The sequence below is a fragment of the Melanerpes formicivorus genome, unplaced genomic scaffold (assembly GCF_026170545.1).
Source record: "Melanerpes formicivorus ecotype bairdi unplaced genomic scaffold, bMelFor1.0.p_v2 SCAF_117, whole genome shotgun sequence".
Lineage (NCBI taxonomy): Eukaryota > Metazoa > Chordata > Aves > Piciformes > Picidae > Melanerpes > Melanerpes formicivorus.
Genome location: NW_027142469.1, coordinates 707,961 through 724,680, shown reverse-complemented (window position 1 = coordinate 724,680; position 16,720 = coordinate 707,961). Strand labels below are relative to the sequence as shown.

Genomic DNA, 16,720 nt, shown 5'->3' with positions numbered 1-16,720 from the left:
GTTTTGTATTGGTCTTTCAGATTGAAGCATCCCTTAACCAGACTCTCCAGGAGAGTGTGAAATCACTGCAAAGCACTTCAGAAGACTCTAAAGCCATTCGAGAGAAATTCCAGGAGTTTGAGGAGACGGTAATTAAAACACAACAAAGAGGCTGCTGCTATCTGCTCCCCCCTTAGCACTGGCTGTGCTTCATGGGTTGCTGTTCTGCCACAGAATGGAATTTTCATTCTCTGGGGCTGGGGAAGGGTCTGACTGAAATGCAAGTTAAAATACTACACAAGGAGCTTCTGCTCTCCTGATAGGAGGTGGAATTTCTGTGATGACTTCTTTGTGAGACAGTGTGGAGCAGTGGAGTAAGGACAGGCAGGATGCAAGTGACACACTGGCAGCTAAGCTCCTTCAGGAGACAGCTGTCTGCTCCTTTAGAACCATAGAATTGTCAGGGCTGGAAGGGACCTCAAGGCTCAGCCAGTTCCAAACCCCCTGCCGGGGGCAGGGACACCTCACACTGCAGCAGGTTGCTCACAGCCACCTCCAGCCTGGCTGCAAACACCTCCAGGGATGAGGCTTCCACCACCTCCCTGGGCAACCTGTGCCAGTCTCTCACCACCCTCATGGGGAACAACTTCTTCCTCACATCCAATCTCAGTCTACCCATTCCTAGTTTTGCTCTATTCCCCCCAGTCCTATCACTCCCTGACACCCTCAAAAGTCCCTCCCCAGCTTTCTTGTAGCCCCCTTCAGATACTGGAAGGCCACAATTAGGTCTCCTCAGAGCCTTCTCTTCTCCAGACTGAACAGCCCCAACTCCCTCAGTCTGTCTTCATGGCAGAGCAGCTCCAGCCCTCTGCTCCTCCTCATGGCCCTTCTCTGGATGCCTTCCAGCACCTCCAGATCCTTCCTGTAGTAGAGGCTCCAGAACTGGACACAGAGCTCCAGCTGTGGTCTCAGCAGAGTGGAACAGAGGAGAATCCCCTCCCTGGCCCTGCTGGCCACACTTCTCTTGCTGCAGCCCAGGCTCTGCTTGGCTCTCTGGGCTGCAAGTGCTCACTGCTGGCTGCTGTTGAGCTTCTCATCCCCCAGCACCCCCAAGGCCTTTTCTTCAGGGCTACTCTCAAGCCAGTCCCTGCCCAGCCTGTATCAAAGCCTGGGATTGCCCTGACCCAGCTGCAGCACCTTGCCCTTGGTCTTGTTGAACCTCCTGAGGTTGTCATGGGCTCAGCTCTGCAGCCTGTGCAGGTCCCCCTGGATGGCCTCCCTTCCCTCCAGCTGTCTGCTGCACCACACAGCTTGGTGTCATCAGCAAACTTGCTGAGGGTGCACTCAATGCCACTGTCCATGGCACCCACAAAGATGTTAAACAAGCCTGGTCCCAGCACTGACCCCTGAGGGACTCCACTTATCCCTGGCCTCCACTTGGACATGGACCATTGACAGCCACAACTTTCCCAGGGGCCTTCACTGTATCCCAGCTAAGAGGTACCCAGAATGGGCTTTATTTAGCCCCCTAGTGGGTGATGACTTTGCTAGGTAGGCTTAAGGATTCTTATACTTTTAAAAGCTGCTGGTGTGAAATAAAAGGAAGCAAGAAATAACATGTGGCTGGCTCATATTGCTTCCACTTCTCCTTCCCCATTGTACCTCCAAGCCTGTCCTCTGCTTCTGATGCCTTTTATTTATTCTGATGTAATGAGCAGCTCCACATGGAGGTGACTGAAGAGTGAGCTAAATGAAGGAGAAAATTGATCAGATAATTACTGGTTTAATTTATGAATAGACCAGGAGGACTTTGTTATGTCCTTTATTATGGCTTCTGCTTTGGTACAAAATTCTGTGAACATTTCCAGCTGCTTTTTAAAAGGGGGAAGACCTCAAACCCACATCTGCAGCCCTGAGCTTCAGAGGCTTGAGTGAAGCAGAACATGAAGTAAAACTGCAACCTCATGTCAATCTGAAGAACCCCAAGTGAAGCCCTGACTGCCCCAGTCCATTCCTGTGCTTAAAGCTGGGTATTTCTCTAGCTTTCAGAGTTGTGTGTGCCTGGCTCACACAGCAGCAGCCTGGCTCTTAAAGATGTGAAATGTGGATGTAACTGCATTTTAAAGGCTTAGGCTAAAACCAGCACAGTGGTACTGGAACTCTCCTGATCTTCTCCAAGTGTAAGCTGCAGAGAGAAGATCTGATTCTCCAAAGAAAAAAGAGTTTATCCAGCACTGCTTCATGTGCCAGCTCACTTCTGGCACTGACAATAAGCAGGTTTGCAGCATTTCATTGAGCACTGCATACTGGAACCCTGAGCACTGCCCTTGGCACTCTTAAACTGCTTAAACAGTCTGAAACTACTCAAGCAGTCTTAGACTGCACTTATCAGTCTTAAACTGGTGTGGAAATGTATCATTGACTCATGGGATCACTGAATCATTGACTCATGGGATCATTGAATCATTGACTCCTGGGATCACTGAATCATTGACTCATGGGATCATTGAATCATTGACTCATGGGGTCACTGAATCATTGACTCATGGGATCACTGAATCATTGACTCATGGGATCACTGAATCATTGACTCATGGGATCATTGAATCATTGACTCATGGGATCACTGAATCATTGACTCATGGGATCATTGAATCATTGACTCATGGGATCACTGAATCATTGACTCATGGGATCATTGAATCATTGACTCATGGGATCATTGAATCATTGACTCATGGGATCACTGAATCATTGACTCATGGGATCACTGAATCATTGACTCATGGGATCATTGAATCAGGAACTCATTGACTCATAGAATCATGGAATCATGGAATCATTGAATCATGGGACCATAGAATCATAGAATCAACCAGATTGGAAGAGACCTCCAAGGTCATCCAGTCCAACCTAGCACCCAGCCCTATCCAATCCACCAGACCATGGCACTGAGTGCCTCATCCAAGCGTCTCTTGAACACCTCCAGGGATGGTGACTCCACCACCTCCCTGGGCAGCACATCCCAATGGCCAATCTCTCTTGCTGGGAAGAACTTTCTCCTCACCTCCAGCCTAACCCTCCCCTGGCACAGCTTGAGACTGTGTCCTCTTGTTCTGGTGCTGGTTGCCTGGGAGAAGAGACCAAGCCCCACCTGGCTACAACCTCCCTTCAGGGAGTTGGAGAGAGCAAGAAGGTCTCCCCTGAGCCTCCTCTTCTCCAGGCTAAGCAACCCCAGCTCCCTCAGCCTCTCCTCCCAGGGCTGTGCTCCAGACCCCTCCCCAGTTTCTTCACCCTTAAAGGGCATAAAGTGTGCTTGGGACATACCAATCTGAGACAAGTTTCATATGGAGAAAAGAAAAAACCATAAAAGGGAGTTTCTCCTTGATGGTTCCTTGCAGTTCCTTCCCCTATTCTTTCTGAGCTGCACATCACTTTTCCCCTCACCTCCCACTTCTTCCTTTCTTGTAGAGCCATTGCTGTGGTTTGCTGAATGGACCCAAAGACTGGGGAAACAATTTTTATGTTCCTCTTGGTGGCAAGAAAGTCTGTGAGTGTGACTCAGAGGACTCATCAACAGACCTCTGCACCTATTATCAAGACAGATACATTTATAAAAAGGTAAGCAAAATGTAATGTGCCACTCTGCTTCCCCAAGAGAGCTTTGACCCCCTGGCTGGTTTTGGGAACTGGCACAGGCAGCACTTCTGGGTGTTTCAAGAAGGGCAAAGTTTTGCCTTCTTTTCATTAGAATACAGCATACAGGTTGGAAAGGACCTCAGAGATCATCCAGTCCAACCTATATCCTCCAACACCATCTGATCAACTACACCATGGCAACAAGTGCCTCACCCAGTCTCTTCTTAAACACTTCCAGGGATGGTGCTCCACCACCTCCCTGGGCAGCACATTCCATTAGTCAGAACTGCTCCTGTGCCATCTCCTATGAAATTGCAGTGCATACATGAAGCACACTGCTGCTTCCTCTTCCTGGGATGCCTGTATCTCAGCTCTGCAGTGCAGAGCCCTTGCAGCAGTCTGAGTGGTTGCTAAAGGTGGAAACTACTATGACTTGAAACAGGGACCTGGGAGTGCTGGGGGGCAGCAAGTTCTTCATTGGACAGCAATGTGCCCTGGGGTCCAAGAAGGCCAAGGGGGTCCTGGGGTGCATGCAGAGGAGCGTGTCCAGCAGATCCAGGGAGGTTCTCCTCCCCCTCTGCTCTGCAGAGGTAGAGGGGTAGAGGCAGACAGAGCTGTACTGGTTGTGTCTGTTAGCAGCAAGGAAAACCAAACAGCCTTTCTGCAGCACAGAGAGCCTGAGATGAGTTATTTGGAGAGGATGGTTTCCTAGTAGCCTTAGGATCATATTGCTTACCTGTAATGGAGAGTTTTCCCTTCCTTTTCAGACTTGTGGAGAAGTGATCATCAAATACCTCAAAGACCATCTGCTCATCATCATGGGGATCGCCTTTGGGCTGGCTGTTGTCGAGGTACACACCATTCAGTGCTTCAGTAGCTGAGGAGCAATGTGTTCTACTGGGAAAGGCTCTGGGAGTGTGATGAAAACACCTAGATGGTTCAACGAACTGACCAGGGAAAACCACCTCTCACCTTAGCTGTAATCTTGAGTCATTTAATGTAAACAGTGTGTGGCTGCTGAGCTGTGAACTTCAGGTGGGCTCAGACCACCCCGATGCCTGTATTTATGTAGCCTGTGGGACTTCTCCTGCAAAGATTTAAGAGGCTTGCAGCCAAACTGTGGATTAACAGCCAGCCCTGTGGACAGGAAATACGAGGCAGACTAGCTGGTCTCTCTCTCCTATACTGCTGCTTTGCTTGAGGAAAAGGTCTTCACATAATAAACCTCATCAAACATAGAATGCAATCAAAGAATTCTACTCTGGGATTCTATTCTAGGCTATGATTCTATTCTATTCTATTCTATTCTATTCTATTCTATTCTATTCTATTCTATTCTATTCTATTCTATTCTATTCTCTCCCATTCTATCCTATCCTATCCTATCCTATCCTATCCTACCCTACCCTATCCTATCCTATCCTATCCTATCCTATCCTATCCTATCCTATCCTATCCTATCCTATCCTATCCTATCCTATGATTCTGTTCTGTTATTCAATTCAACTCAAATAAATTCAACTCTATTCTATTCTATTCTATTCTATTCTATTCTATTCTTCTGTTCTATGTTATTCAATTAAACTCAACTCAATTCAACTCTATTCTATTCTATTCTATTCTATTCTATTCTATTCTATTCTATTCTATTCTATTCTATTCTATTCTATGATTCTGTTCTATTCTATTCTATTCTATTCTATTCTATTCTATTCTATTCTATTCTATTCTATTCTATTCTATTCTATTCTATTCTATTCTCCAATTGTATTCTATGATAAGAAACCACAAGAAGTTCAGTAAGGACAAGTGCAGGGTCCTGCATCAGGGGAGGAATAACAGCAGGCACCAGGACAGGTTAGGGACTGCCCTGCTGACAGACCTTGGAGTGCTGGTGGGCAGCAAGTTCTGCATGGGACAGCAATGTGCCCTGGTGGCCAAGAGAGCCAAGGGGATCCTGGGGTGCAGCAAGCAAAGTGTGGCCAGCAAGGCTAGGGAGATTCTGCTCCCCCTCTGCTCTGCCCTGCTGAGACCACACCTAACTCCTGACAACTAAACCATGGCTCCGAGTGCCACATCCAAGCCTTTCTTGAACACCTCCAGGGATGGTGACTCCGCCACCTCCCTGGGCAGCACATCCCAGTGGCCAATCTCTCTTGCTGGGATGAACTGTCTCCTCACTTCCAGCCCAAACTTCCCCTGTCATGTTACTTAAGATCATGTATGTGGGGTGTCAGGTCTCTTGCCTCTATGAAAGTTCACTTGGGGGAGCATAGGTGCAACAGACCAACATTAAAAGGCTTTTTAAGATATAACAGGAGTGTAAAATTGCATCTGTATCCCAAAGGTAAGTTACAAATCACTTTGCTCTTGTTACTGCATTCCCATGAGTTGTAGCCTTTTAGTTGTGGTGTTGGGTCTAAGGCTGGACCTGATGGTCTCAGAGGTCTTTTCCAGCCTCCATAACTCCATGATTCTGTGAGTTCATCCGTCTTCACTTCTCCCTGTTCTCCAGGCATCATTTTCCATGGTGGCTGCCCCTCCCAATTATGAAACAATAAACCACACCAGCCTCAGCTGGTGCAAACTGTCACCTGGCACTGAGCACTCGATAAATTTAGCCTCTGCAAAGATAGTAACACATGATGACTGTTCAAGTAATTGCAAATTAAGAGCCACCACCTCAGCATGAGGAGGAACTTCTTGACTGTGAGGGTCCCAGAGCCCTGGAGCAGGCTGCCCAGAGAGGTTGTGGAGTCTCCTCTGGAGACTCCCCAGCCCTGTCTGGATGTGTTAGGAAGAAGTTCTTCATAGAAAGAGAGACTGGCCATTGGGATGTGCTGCCCAGGGAGGTGGTGGAGTCACCATCACTGGAGGTGTTTAGGAAGAGACTTAATGGGGTGCTTGGTGCCATGGTTTAGTTGATGAGATGGTGTTGGGTGCTAGGTTGGACTGGATGATCTCAAAGGTCTCTTCAACCTGGTTCATTATATTCTATTCTATTGTTAATTCTATGCTATTCTGTTCCTGTGTGACCTGTGCTGGATTCTATGCTCCTGCTCTGGCAGGTGGGGTGGACACAAAGTTCTCCAGAGGTCCCTTCCAACCCCTAACATCCTCTGAATCTGTGATTTCTCTGCTCTGGAAAACCGCAGATGAAAAGAAATGTACAAGGAAAAGTACTCTTCCCTAGCATTCCCTTCTCTCCCTGCTTCACATCATCACAGTACATTAGAGGTGGGAAGGGACCTCCAGAGATCATGCAGTCCAACCCCCTGCCAGAGCAGCAGCACCCAGGGGAGTCCACACAGGAATGCATCCAGGAGGGATTGGAAAGGCTCCACAGAAGGAGACTCCACAACCTCTCTGGGCAGCCTGCTCCAGGGCTCCAACACCCTCACACCAAAGAAGTTTCTCCTCATGTTCAGCTGAAACCTTCTCTGGTCAAGTTTGTCTCCATTGCTCCTTGGCTTATCGCTGTGCACCACCCACAAGAGCTTGGCCCCCTCCACTTGACCCCCAGCCCTCAGCTATTGATAGACATTGATCAGATCCCCTCTCAGCCTTCTCCTCTCCAGACTGAACAGCCCCAGGGCTCTCAGTCTCTCTTCCCAGGGGAGATGCTCAAGTCCCCTAAGCATCCTCCCTTGGCCTCTCTCCTGCAGATCCCTGCCTCTCTTGAACTCACTATGCCACTTGTGAGCTGTTAATGCTTTCAGCTCACCCTGTTAGTTGAAATTAGATGTAGAAGAGGAGCCCAGTTTTGCTTGGGTGCAAGTGAGAATACAAGCACTGTATGGGAGAAGCCTTGTGAGCTTATTCCAGCTGTAAGCCCATGCCCTTATCTCAGCTGTAGCCCTGTCTTCTGTATGCTTTCTTCTGTCCCTTCCTGAAATCAGTGAAGCATCCTGGTCTCCTTGGCTTGCTATGTTGATTGGATGCTTTCCACTTTTGAGAGGCACTTTTCAATCCAGAAGGAAGCTTTCTGATCTTCTGCTCTCACCAGCTGTCTGTCACAGGCTGTGGAATGCCACTCAGTGACTCTCACTGCCGAAGGTGACCCTACTGAATTGTGCGTTTCAAGCAACAGCTCCTTTAGAGGACTTTGTGTTTCTGTTCCAAACCTCTTAGTGATGAATTGTTGCAGGATCATTTGCCACTCAAAGCTGTGGGGTGTGTGTATAGATGTGTGTCTGCATCCATACACACATGCATGCCTTCACACACATGTTTACATAAAAGAGAGTGGCACTGGAAAAGAGGAGAGATTTCAGAGAGGAGCAACCCTTGCAATACACAACTGGTATGGTTTGGAGCTGGTCACAGGATCCCAGGATGTTAAGGGTTGGAAGGGACCTCTGGAGGTCTTCCAGTCCAACCCCCCTGCCAGGGCAGGACCAGGGAATCCAGCACTGGTCACACAGGAACACATCCAGACAGGGCTGGAAAAGCTCCACAGAAGGAGACTCCACAACCTCTCTGGGCAGCCTGCTCCAGGGCTCTGGGACCCTCACAGTGAAGAGGGAGGGGAGGAGGGTGAAAGGCAAACCCTAACCCTACAACAATAATGATCTCAGAATGTTTCTACAACTGTCTTAGAAGATAAAAAGTAGAATTTTGGCCTTAATTTATTGAATTTCTCAGTATTTGCTGTTCCATTGCAGCTAACAACTGCATTTTAAACCCCAGGGGCTAGAGGGTTCCTCACCCAACAGGGAATCCATCCTTTAATTAGATGGGAGCAGCCCCAAGGAGAAGGACCTGGGAGTGCTGGTGGGCAGCAAGTTCTGCATAGGACAGCAATGTGCCCTGGGGGGCAAGAAGGCCAAGGGGATCCTGGGGAGCATTCAGAGGAGTGTGTCCAGCAGATCCAGGGAGGTTCTCCTCCCCCTCTACTCTGCCCTGCTGAGACCTCACCTGGAGTATTGCATCCAGTGCTGGGCTCCCCAGTTCAGGAGGGACAGGGATCTGCTGGAGAGAGTCCAAGGGAGGGCTACAAGGATGCTGAAGGGACTGCAGCACTGCCTGGGGAGGAGAGGCTGAGAGCCCTGGGGCTGGTTAGTCTGGAGAGAAGACTGAGAGGGGATCTGATCAATGTCTATCAATAGCTGAGGGCTGGGGGTCAGGAAGGAAGGGACAGGGACAGGCTCTGCTCACTTGTGCCCTGGGATAGGACAAGGGTCAATGGATGTAAGCTGCAGCACAGGAGGTTCCACCTCAACATGAGGAAGAACTTCTTGACTGTGAGGGTCTCAGAGCCCTGGAGCAGGCTGCCCAGAGAGGTTGTGGAGTCTCCTTCTCTGAAGCCTTTGCAGCCCTGTCTGGATGTGTTCCTGTGTGCCCTGTGCTGGATTCTCTGCTCCTGCTCTGGCAGGGGGCTTGGACTCAAAGATCTCCAGAGGTCCCTTCCAAGCCCTGACACCCTGGAATCCTGTGATCTTTTCCACCATGCCTGCAGTGTCACCTGTGGTGCACACTGGTGGCATTTTCGTATCTGTGTTCTGGAGGCATGTCCTGTAAGAATTGCCTTGGGCAAGCTGTTCCGCAGGGCAGATGTAGGCTGCGTGTAAAACCCAAGTGCTTGCACGCCAAGTGCTCCTGCTGTGTGCTGATTGTCCCCTGGGGTTTTGCAGGGCTGCCAAGTCACAGCAGAAATGTCTTTGTTTTGCAGATTCTTGGTTTGGGGTTTTCCATGAGCCTCTACTGCCAGATCGGGAGAAAGTGAAACCATGGAAGCCTCAGAGGGATGTCACCAGCCAACTCAAAAGCTCTGGAGGTGGAAGGGTCTTTGGCTTGGCACCTCCAGATCAATGCAATCATGTTCCAGGCAGCTGTCCTGATGGAAAGAGCAGCCCTCAGGCACAAAGATGACCTCTTTGCAAGGTTTAGTGATGGCTAATGTCAGTTTTTATTTGCAATAAAGCTCTATGTTTATGTTTCTGAGGAGCTGATTTGGTCAGAAGAGAACATCTAAGTCATGCTGAGGAGTGTGCCAGGCTGTGTCACCGCAGGGCTGCAGGGACCATCCACAGCAGCCACCCTGAACAGCTGCAAACCATCTCCCGGTGGCTGACTAGCCCAGGGAACCACATGGCCCCAGGCAGCATTGCTTGTGGGGCAGAGTGCTTCTTGTTATGAGTGCCACAGGTCAGCCTGACACTCGATATGGCATCCATGGTCAGGGCTCTGCTGCCTGGGAGGAGCGTGGGGATTACCCCAGGGCCCTGCAGGGCAGCTGGAATCAGCTGGGATGGTCACTCTTAGGCCCAAGTGATGCTGACATTGCACATCAGAGCTGGAGATGGAGCCCTGTGTTTTGCAAGTATGCATCAAGGGGGAAATCCAAGCCCATGTGGGGGCAAGACCTCTGCCAAAGTCACAGAAATCACAGAAACATTCAGGTTGGAAGAGAGCCTCAGGGTCACCAAGTCCAACCCAGAGCCCTGCTCTGCAAGGCTCACCCCTAAACCACAGCCCCAAGCACCACAGCCAAACCACCTGCAAACACAGCCAGCCTTGGGGACTCCACCACCTCCCTGGGCAGCACATTCCAAGCCCTCACCACTCTGGCCCTGAAAAAAGCTTTCCTCATGTCCAGTCTGAACTTTCCAGCCACACTGCCCCAAAGCCTTCGTTTTGTGCTTAATACTTTGCTCCTTCCTTCAGAAGGCTACAGAATGTTGCAAGTAAAGAAGTTTTGCAATATAAAAAGCAGTAGGGCATGTTCTAGAAGCAAGGCCACTTCAGTGGCAAGTTGGTAATATTCTGAATGACATCATTGATGTAATTCCATTTAAGCAGTCTTGGTAGGAGAGGAGAGGTTCGGAGAGGTTCAGAGAGGTTCGGAGAGGAGAGGTTCGGAGAGGTTCGGAGAGGTTCGGAGAGGTTCGGAGAGGAGAGGAGAGGAGAGGAGAGGAGAGGAGAGGAGGTTGGAGTTCAGTATAGTTCACAGTGCCTCAGTATAAGATATAATCACAGTACTTCAGTTTTATTCCTCAGAGCTTTAGGAAACAAAGGGCAACAGGAGCCCTAAACTTCCCCTGGCACAGCTTGAGACTGTGTCCTCTTGTTCTGGTGCTGGGTGCCTGGGAGAAGAGACCAACCCCCACCTGGCTACAACCTCCCTTCAGGGAGTTGGAGAGAGCAAGAAGGTCTCCCCTGAGCCTCCTCTTGTCCAGGCTAAACAACCCCAGCTCCCTCAGCCTCTCCTCACAGGGCTGTGCTCAAGACCTCTCCCCAGCCTCGTTGCTCTTCTCTGGACACCTTCAAGTGTCTCAATGTCCTTCCTAAACTAAGTGGCCCATAACTGGACACAGGACTCAAGGTGTGGCCTAACCAGTGCTGAGCACAGGGCAGAATGACCTCCCTGCTCCTGCTGGCCGCACTGTTCCTGATGCAGGCCAGGAGGCTTGGAAGGCTTGGACCTCATCTAGCTTTGTCCATGGCAGTTTGGTTATTCTTGATAATTATATAGCAAGCAAGCTGGCAGGGCTTCTCCCCAGCCCTGTCAACAGCAATATTCTCATCTTCTCACTGAAGGGCTCTAGCTGTGTGTGTGTGTGCAGTGGTTTGGATTGAATTGCTTTTTGTTCTTGTAGAGCTTTTCTTTTCTTAACTGAAAGCTGACCCTCAATGTGTTTCACGAAGTGCTGATCCTGCTTGGGTTTCTTGTGGAGGTGGAAGGGCTGATGTCATTCACCACTTGGTAGGGCTGAAGCCTTTATCTATCTGAACTCAAACACTGAGGATGAAGGGGAAAGTTGTGCCTCTGCCTTTCTCTCTCAAATCCACTTACAAATTGTTCCTTGTTGTGCAGAATTACAAGGCTCCACAGCAGTATCCCCTTCCCCTCAGATTTTGTGTCTTTTGCTTGAGCAGTCTACAACTGACCTGATGGAGCAGGTCCAGAGGAGGGCCACAAAAATGATCAGGGGGTTGGAGACGTCTTCTATGAGGACAGGCTGAGGGAGCTGGGGGTGTTCAGCCTGGACACGAGGAGGCTCCAGGGAGACCTAATAGCAGCCTGCTAAGACCTGAAGGGGGCTACAAGAAGAATGGAGAGAGACTGTTTGCAAAGGCCTGCAGGGACAGGACCAGGGGCAATGGCTTCAAACTAGAGCAGAGCAGACTGAGATTGGATGTGAGGAACAGGTTCTTTACTCTGAAGGTGGTGGAACACTGGAACAGGTTGCCCAGGGAGGTGGGTGAGGCCCCATCCCTGGAGGTATTCAAGGTGAGGCTGGACAGGGCTCTGGGCAACCTGCTCTAGTTGGGGATGTCCCTGCGGACTGCAGAGGGGTTGGACTGGATGACCTTTGGAGATCCCTTCTGGCCTGGACCATTCTATGAACTCTTTGAAAGAGAGGACTCAGAGAAATGGAAGACATAAAGGAATAGGAATTCCTTGGGCAGTAAGAGGAATAGAGACATGAAATATTCTTCCTTCACAACCTGTGAGGAGCTCAAGTTCACCTAGCAGAATTCATCAGAGACTCTACTTTCTTCATCTGCATTAATCTCCACCAGACTGGAAAAGCCTGTTGGGCTCATTTCTTCCTGAAAACTGAACTAAACTCTGCTCATGGACTCAGAAAGCTATGAAAGAAACTGGTAAGAAAACCAGGCACCTAACAGTGCAAACCCAAACCTCCTCTTGGTAGGAGCAATGGATGGAAAGTACAGCACAGGAGGTTCCACCTCAACATGAGGAGGAACTTCTGCACTGTGAGGGTCCCAGAGCCCTGGAGCAGGCTGCCCAGAGAGGTTGTGGAGTCTCCTTCTCTGGAGCCTTTCCAGCCCTGTCTGGATGTGTTCCTGTGTGACCTGTGCTGGATTCTATGCTCCTGCTCTGGCAGGGGGCTTGGACTGGAAGATTTTTGGAGGTCCCTTCCAACCCCTGACATCCTGTGAGCTGTGATCTTGTGCTCAGTCAGCTTCATAAAACAGTCTCAAGGCATTTTAGCACATCAGCTCTTTACACTGAAGGTCTGTGCTCTTGCTAGGGTAAGGAGGCTAATTGGTGGGGTGGGTTCCAGGGGTCTATTAGGAGTCCCATGGTGTCAGTAGTTCCACATCTGCTATTTAATGAACATTATATATTTCTAGGCTGCTTCCCCAAACTCTGCTGCTGTGGTGTTTCTTATCTAAAAAAGGATTTGTCAGATCAGTTAAACCCCAAGCTGATAGCTGCAGGCTGACTGTTTTGTTGCTGCAATGCCTTCCCTGGCTAAAGTTCCAGGTGAATGCATTACCTCACTGTAAAGCAAATGTTTCCTAGACTCTGTTTCATTACATTAGTGAATTGAAGCCACAGCTACACTCTGAGCCATTAAATCTAACGCTTCTCAACTTGACATTAAGCTCCTTCATATTATCTTTAATTCAGAACAGGAAAGGTCTTTTTTGGCTTTGATTGCTTTGGGAATGAGAAAGGAAATGAGTGTTCTTCCTACTGTGTCTGGTAAAAAAATATCTTCTGGAATAGAGGGAGTGTGGTTCAAAAATGTTACTCCAAACCATCTTTAACTAAACCTTAACAGCTGTGTCATTGATTAGCAGCATATCAGCATATTAAAAGTCGTACTGGAGAGCAGTGAAGGAGAAAAGGACCTGGGGGTCCCGGTGGATGGAAGGTTGACCATGAGCCAGCAACGTGCTCTGGTGGCTAAGAAGGCCAAGGGCTTCCTGGGGTAGATTAGAAGGGCTGTGGTGAGTAGATCAGAGAGGTTCTCCTCCCCTTCTACTCTGCCCTGCTGAGGCCACATGTGGAATATTGTGTCCAGTTCTGGGCCCCTCAGGTCAAGAAGGACCTCAGGGAACTGCTTGGAAGAGTCCAGCATAGAGCCACAAAAATGATCAAGAGAGTGGAAGATCTTCCTCATGAGGAGAGCCTGAGGGAGCTGAGGGCTCTGGAGCTTGGAGAGGAGGAGCCTGAGAGGTGACCTCATTGCTGTTGATAAAGCTGTGCAGGGTGAGTGCCCAGAGGCTGGAGCCAGGCTCTGCTGGGGGATGCCCAATGCCAGCACAAGGGGCAGTGGTGGAAGCTGAGGCAGAGGAAGTGCCATGGAAACAGGAGGAAAATGTTTTCCTTGTGAGGGTGACAGAGCCCTGGAGCAGGCTGCCCAGAGGGGTTGTGGAGTCTCCCTCTGGAGAGATTCAAGCCCTGCCTGGATGTGTTGCTGTGTGATCTGCTCTAGGTGCTCCTGCTCTGGCAGGGGGTTGGACTGGCTGAGCTTTGGAGGTCCCTTCCAGCCCCTAACATTCTATGATTCTGTGATATATTAGGAAGTGGAACCCTGGAAAGGAAGGTTGGCTCTTCATCTGGGCCTCCACGTCTATTTATTTCTGTTTCCTGCCTGGGCAAGAGTCTACTTCTGTAGGTACTGATGAAATCCTCAAGAAAAGCAGTGACTGAGGAAATACTTTAATAAAATCTATGCAGCAATGGTATGAACTGGACCAGCAATGAATATAACACTGAAATATTCCAGCACTGAATCACTGCATAGGAAATAATTTCAGTCACCTCTCCCATTGCTGCAGCAAAGCAGTCAGGAATGTGCTGCCTTCATACTTGGGTTGTTGTGCAGGATCACAGCTCACAGGAAGTTAGGGATTGGAAGGGACCTCAGGATATCTTTGAGTGCAAGCCCCCTGCTAGAGCAGGACCATAGAATCCAGCACAGGTGTGGTGGGTTAACACCTTTTTCTGAAAACAAAAGAAGAAAGCAGGGGGGAGGGCTTGCCGGTACTTTACACTCCCTGAAGGGCATCTCCCCCCTGGGAAAGCTGAGTCTGTTCCACTCCCCCCTCCCTGCCCAGCTAGGGTATAAAAAGCAGGACCTCATAGCAGTTGGATCTCCTTTTTGGCTCCTGCCTGTGCTGGATGAGAGCTACTGCAGCTGCTCTCCTGATCCTCAGCCACGTGGCCGGACCTGATCCTTCTCCCTGCTGCCTCTGCACCTCCTCAGAGAAAGACTGGTTTTATATTGTTCTTTTTTCCTGTCCCCCTCCCATCCATTCTTGTTCCTTGCCCTTGTGAAACTTTTTTTCCCCTGTTATTGTTATATATATATAATTTGAAGAAAAAAAAAAAAAAATTTGCCTCTCTACTTCCAAGCTGACTCCAGATTGTTGCTTAGTGGGTTTGCTCCTTACCCTTTTTTTTTCCTCTCCCTGTTTGGAGGGAGGAGGGGGGGAGTGGGGAAGAGATTCTCAGCCTTTTCCCCATTTGAGCTTTTAACTCTCAGTTAAGGCTCAAACCACTACAACAGGTCACACAGGAACACATCCAGACAGGCCTGGAAAGGCTCCAGAGAAGTAGACTCCACAACCTCTCTGGGCAGCCTGCTCCAGGGCTCTGGGATGCTCACAGTCAAGAAGTTCCTCCTCATGTTGAAGTGGAACCTTCTGTGTTGGAGTTTCCATCCATTGCCTCTTGTCCTATCCCAGGGCACAAGTGAGCAGAGGCTGTCCCTGTCCCTTCCTCACCTCCCAGCCCACAGCTATTGGTAGCCATTGATCAGATCCCTTCTCAGTCTTCTCTCCAGACTGAACAGCCCCAGGGCTCTCAGCCTCTCCTCCCCAGGCAGTGCTGCAGTCCCTTCAGCATCCTTGTAGCCCTCCCTTGGACTCTATCCCGTAGATCCCTATTGCACTTCCATATATGTTTAGAGGTGCTGTGGGGAGGAAGAATCATGTGGCAGCAAGGCTCAGAGCATGGAAAGGAAGTGAATGAGAATGTCATGCCTCATTACAAGTGGGAGAGGAATTCAGGGAGTCAGAATGTGAATTACATGAACTGGAATGTGCAGAGCAACAAACCAGAAGTTTACAGCCCAGCCTGATGGGAAGCCTGATGGATCCCTGCAGCCTCTTGCAAACCCATCAAGGACTGGACTGTTTGACAGCACAAAGGAGGAATTACAGACTGCTGAACACCACAGAGTGTGCTGAAAGGGGAAGGAAATGAGGGCTTCTTTTATAGAGCTTGGATTTAAGGAATGTCCTCTGCTCTGAGAGGCTTTCCAGGTTCTGAAAGACTTTGTCACACTCAGTGCAGGAAATTGTCTCTCAGGCAGGGCTTTGGGTACTGTGGTGGTGCTACAAAGGATCCAGATGTGCTGCCTCTGACAGGCCTAATGCCACAGCACAAACAATTACCATGAAATACCTTCTCCCTGTGGGTTATGATTCTGCTCCCATTCTACACATGGACTCTTATGGTGACTTGGGGAACTTCCTGCTGCAACCTTTCCTCTCTATTATTATTTCCCAGTCATTCAACCAGTGGCAAAACAATTTGGATCAACAGATAGGTTCCCCTCCCCCTCTACTCTGCCCTGATGAGGCCTCACCTGGAATATTGCATCAAATTCTGGGCTCCCCAGTTCAGGAGGGACAGGGATCTGCTGGAGAGAGTCCAAGGGAGGGCTCCAAGGATGCTGAAGGGACTGCAGCACTGCCAGGGGAGGAGAGGCTGAGAGCCCTGGGGCTGTTTAGTCTGGAGAGGAGAAGACTGAGAGGGATCTGATCAATGTCTATCAAAATGTGAGGTCTGGGTGCCAGCCAATAGCTGAGGGCTGGGGGTCAGAAGAGAGCAGCTTCCCTAACCTCTTCTGGACTTCAGGAGGTCTCCTTAGCAAATTAATTTTGGATAAATTAAGTCAGATTCAGTCACCTAAAAAATATTTAGTGCCTCTCAGATTGCTGAGGTTTTCTGACTGGGCTCCTTCTGCTGCTTGATGAGAACACAGAATCATAGAGCCATAGAATCAATAAGGTTGGCAAAGACCTCAGAGATCTTCAGGGGAGACCTTCTTGCTGTCTACAACTCCCTGAAGGGAGGTTGTAGCCAGGTGGGGGTTGGTCTCTTCTCCCAGGCAACCAGCACCAGAACAAGAGGACACAGTCTCAAGCTGTGCCAGGGGAGGTTTAGGCTGGAGGTGAGGAGAAAGTTCTTCCCAGAAAGAGAGATTGGGCACTGCAATGTGCTGCCCAGGGAGGTGGTGGAGTCACCATCACTGGAGGTGTTCAGAAAAGGTTTAGATGTGGCACCTGGAGCCATGGTTTTGTTGTCAGGAGGTGTTAGGTGTCAGGTAAC

At 49.5% G+C, this 16,720-nt stretch overlaps 1 protein-coding gene across 1 annotated transcript in view; it reads left to right on the top strand.

The window, feature by feature from the left end:
- Positions 1–9,561, top strand: part of TSPAN8 (tetraspanin 8) — an 18,680-nt gene extending 9,119 nt beyond the window's left edge. Inside the window, exons 3-6 of the mRNA XM_068167447.1 lie at positions 21–128; positions 3,451–3,600; positions 4,386–4,469; positions 9,290–9,561. Coding sequence (XP_068023548.1) covers positions 21–128; positions 3,451–3,600; positions 4,386–4,469; positions 9,290–9,343 — 396 coding nt within the window. The 3' untranslated portion in view covers positions 9,344–9,561. The remainder of the gene's footprint in view (positions 1–20; positions 129–3,450; positions 3,601–4,385; positions 4,470–9,289) is intronic.
- Positions 9,562–16,720: the final 7,159 nt, after the last annotated feature.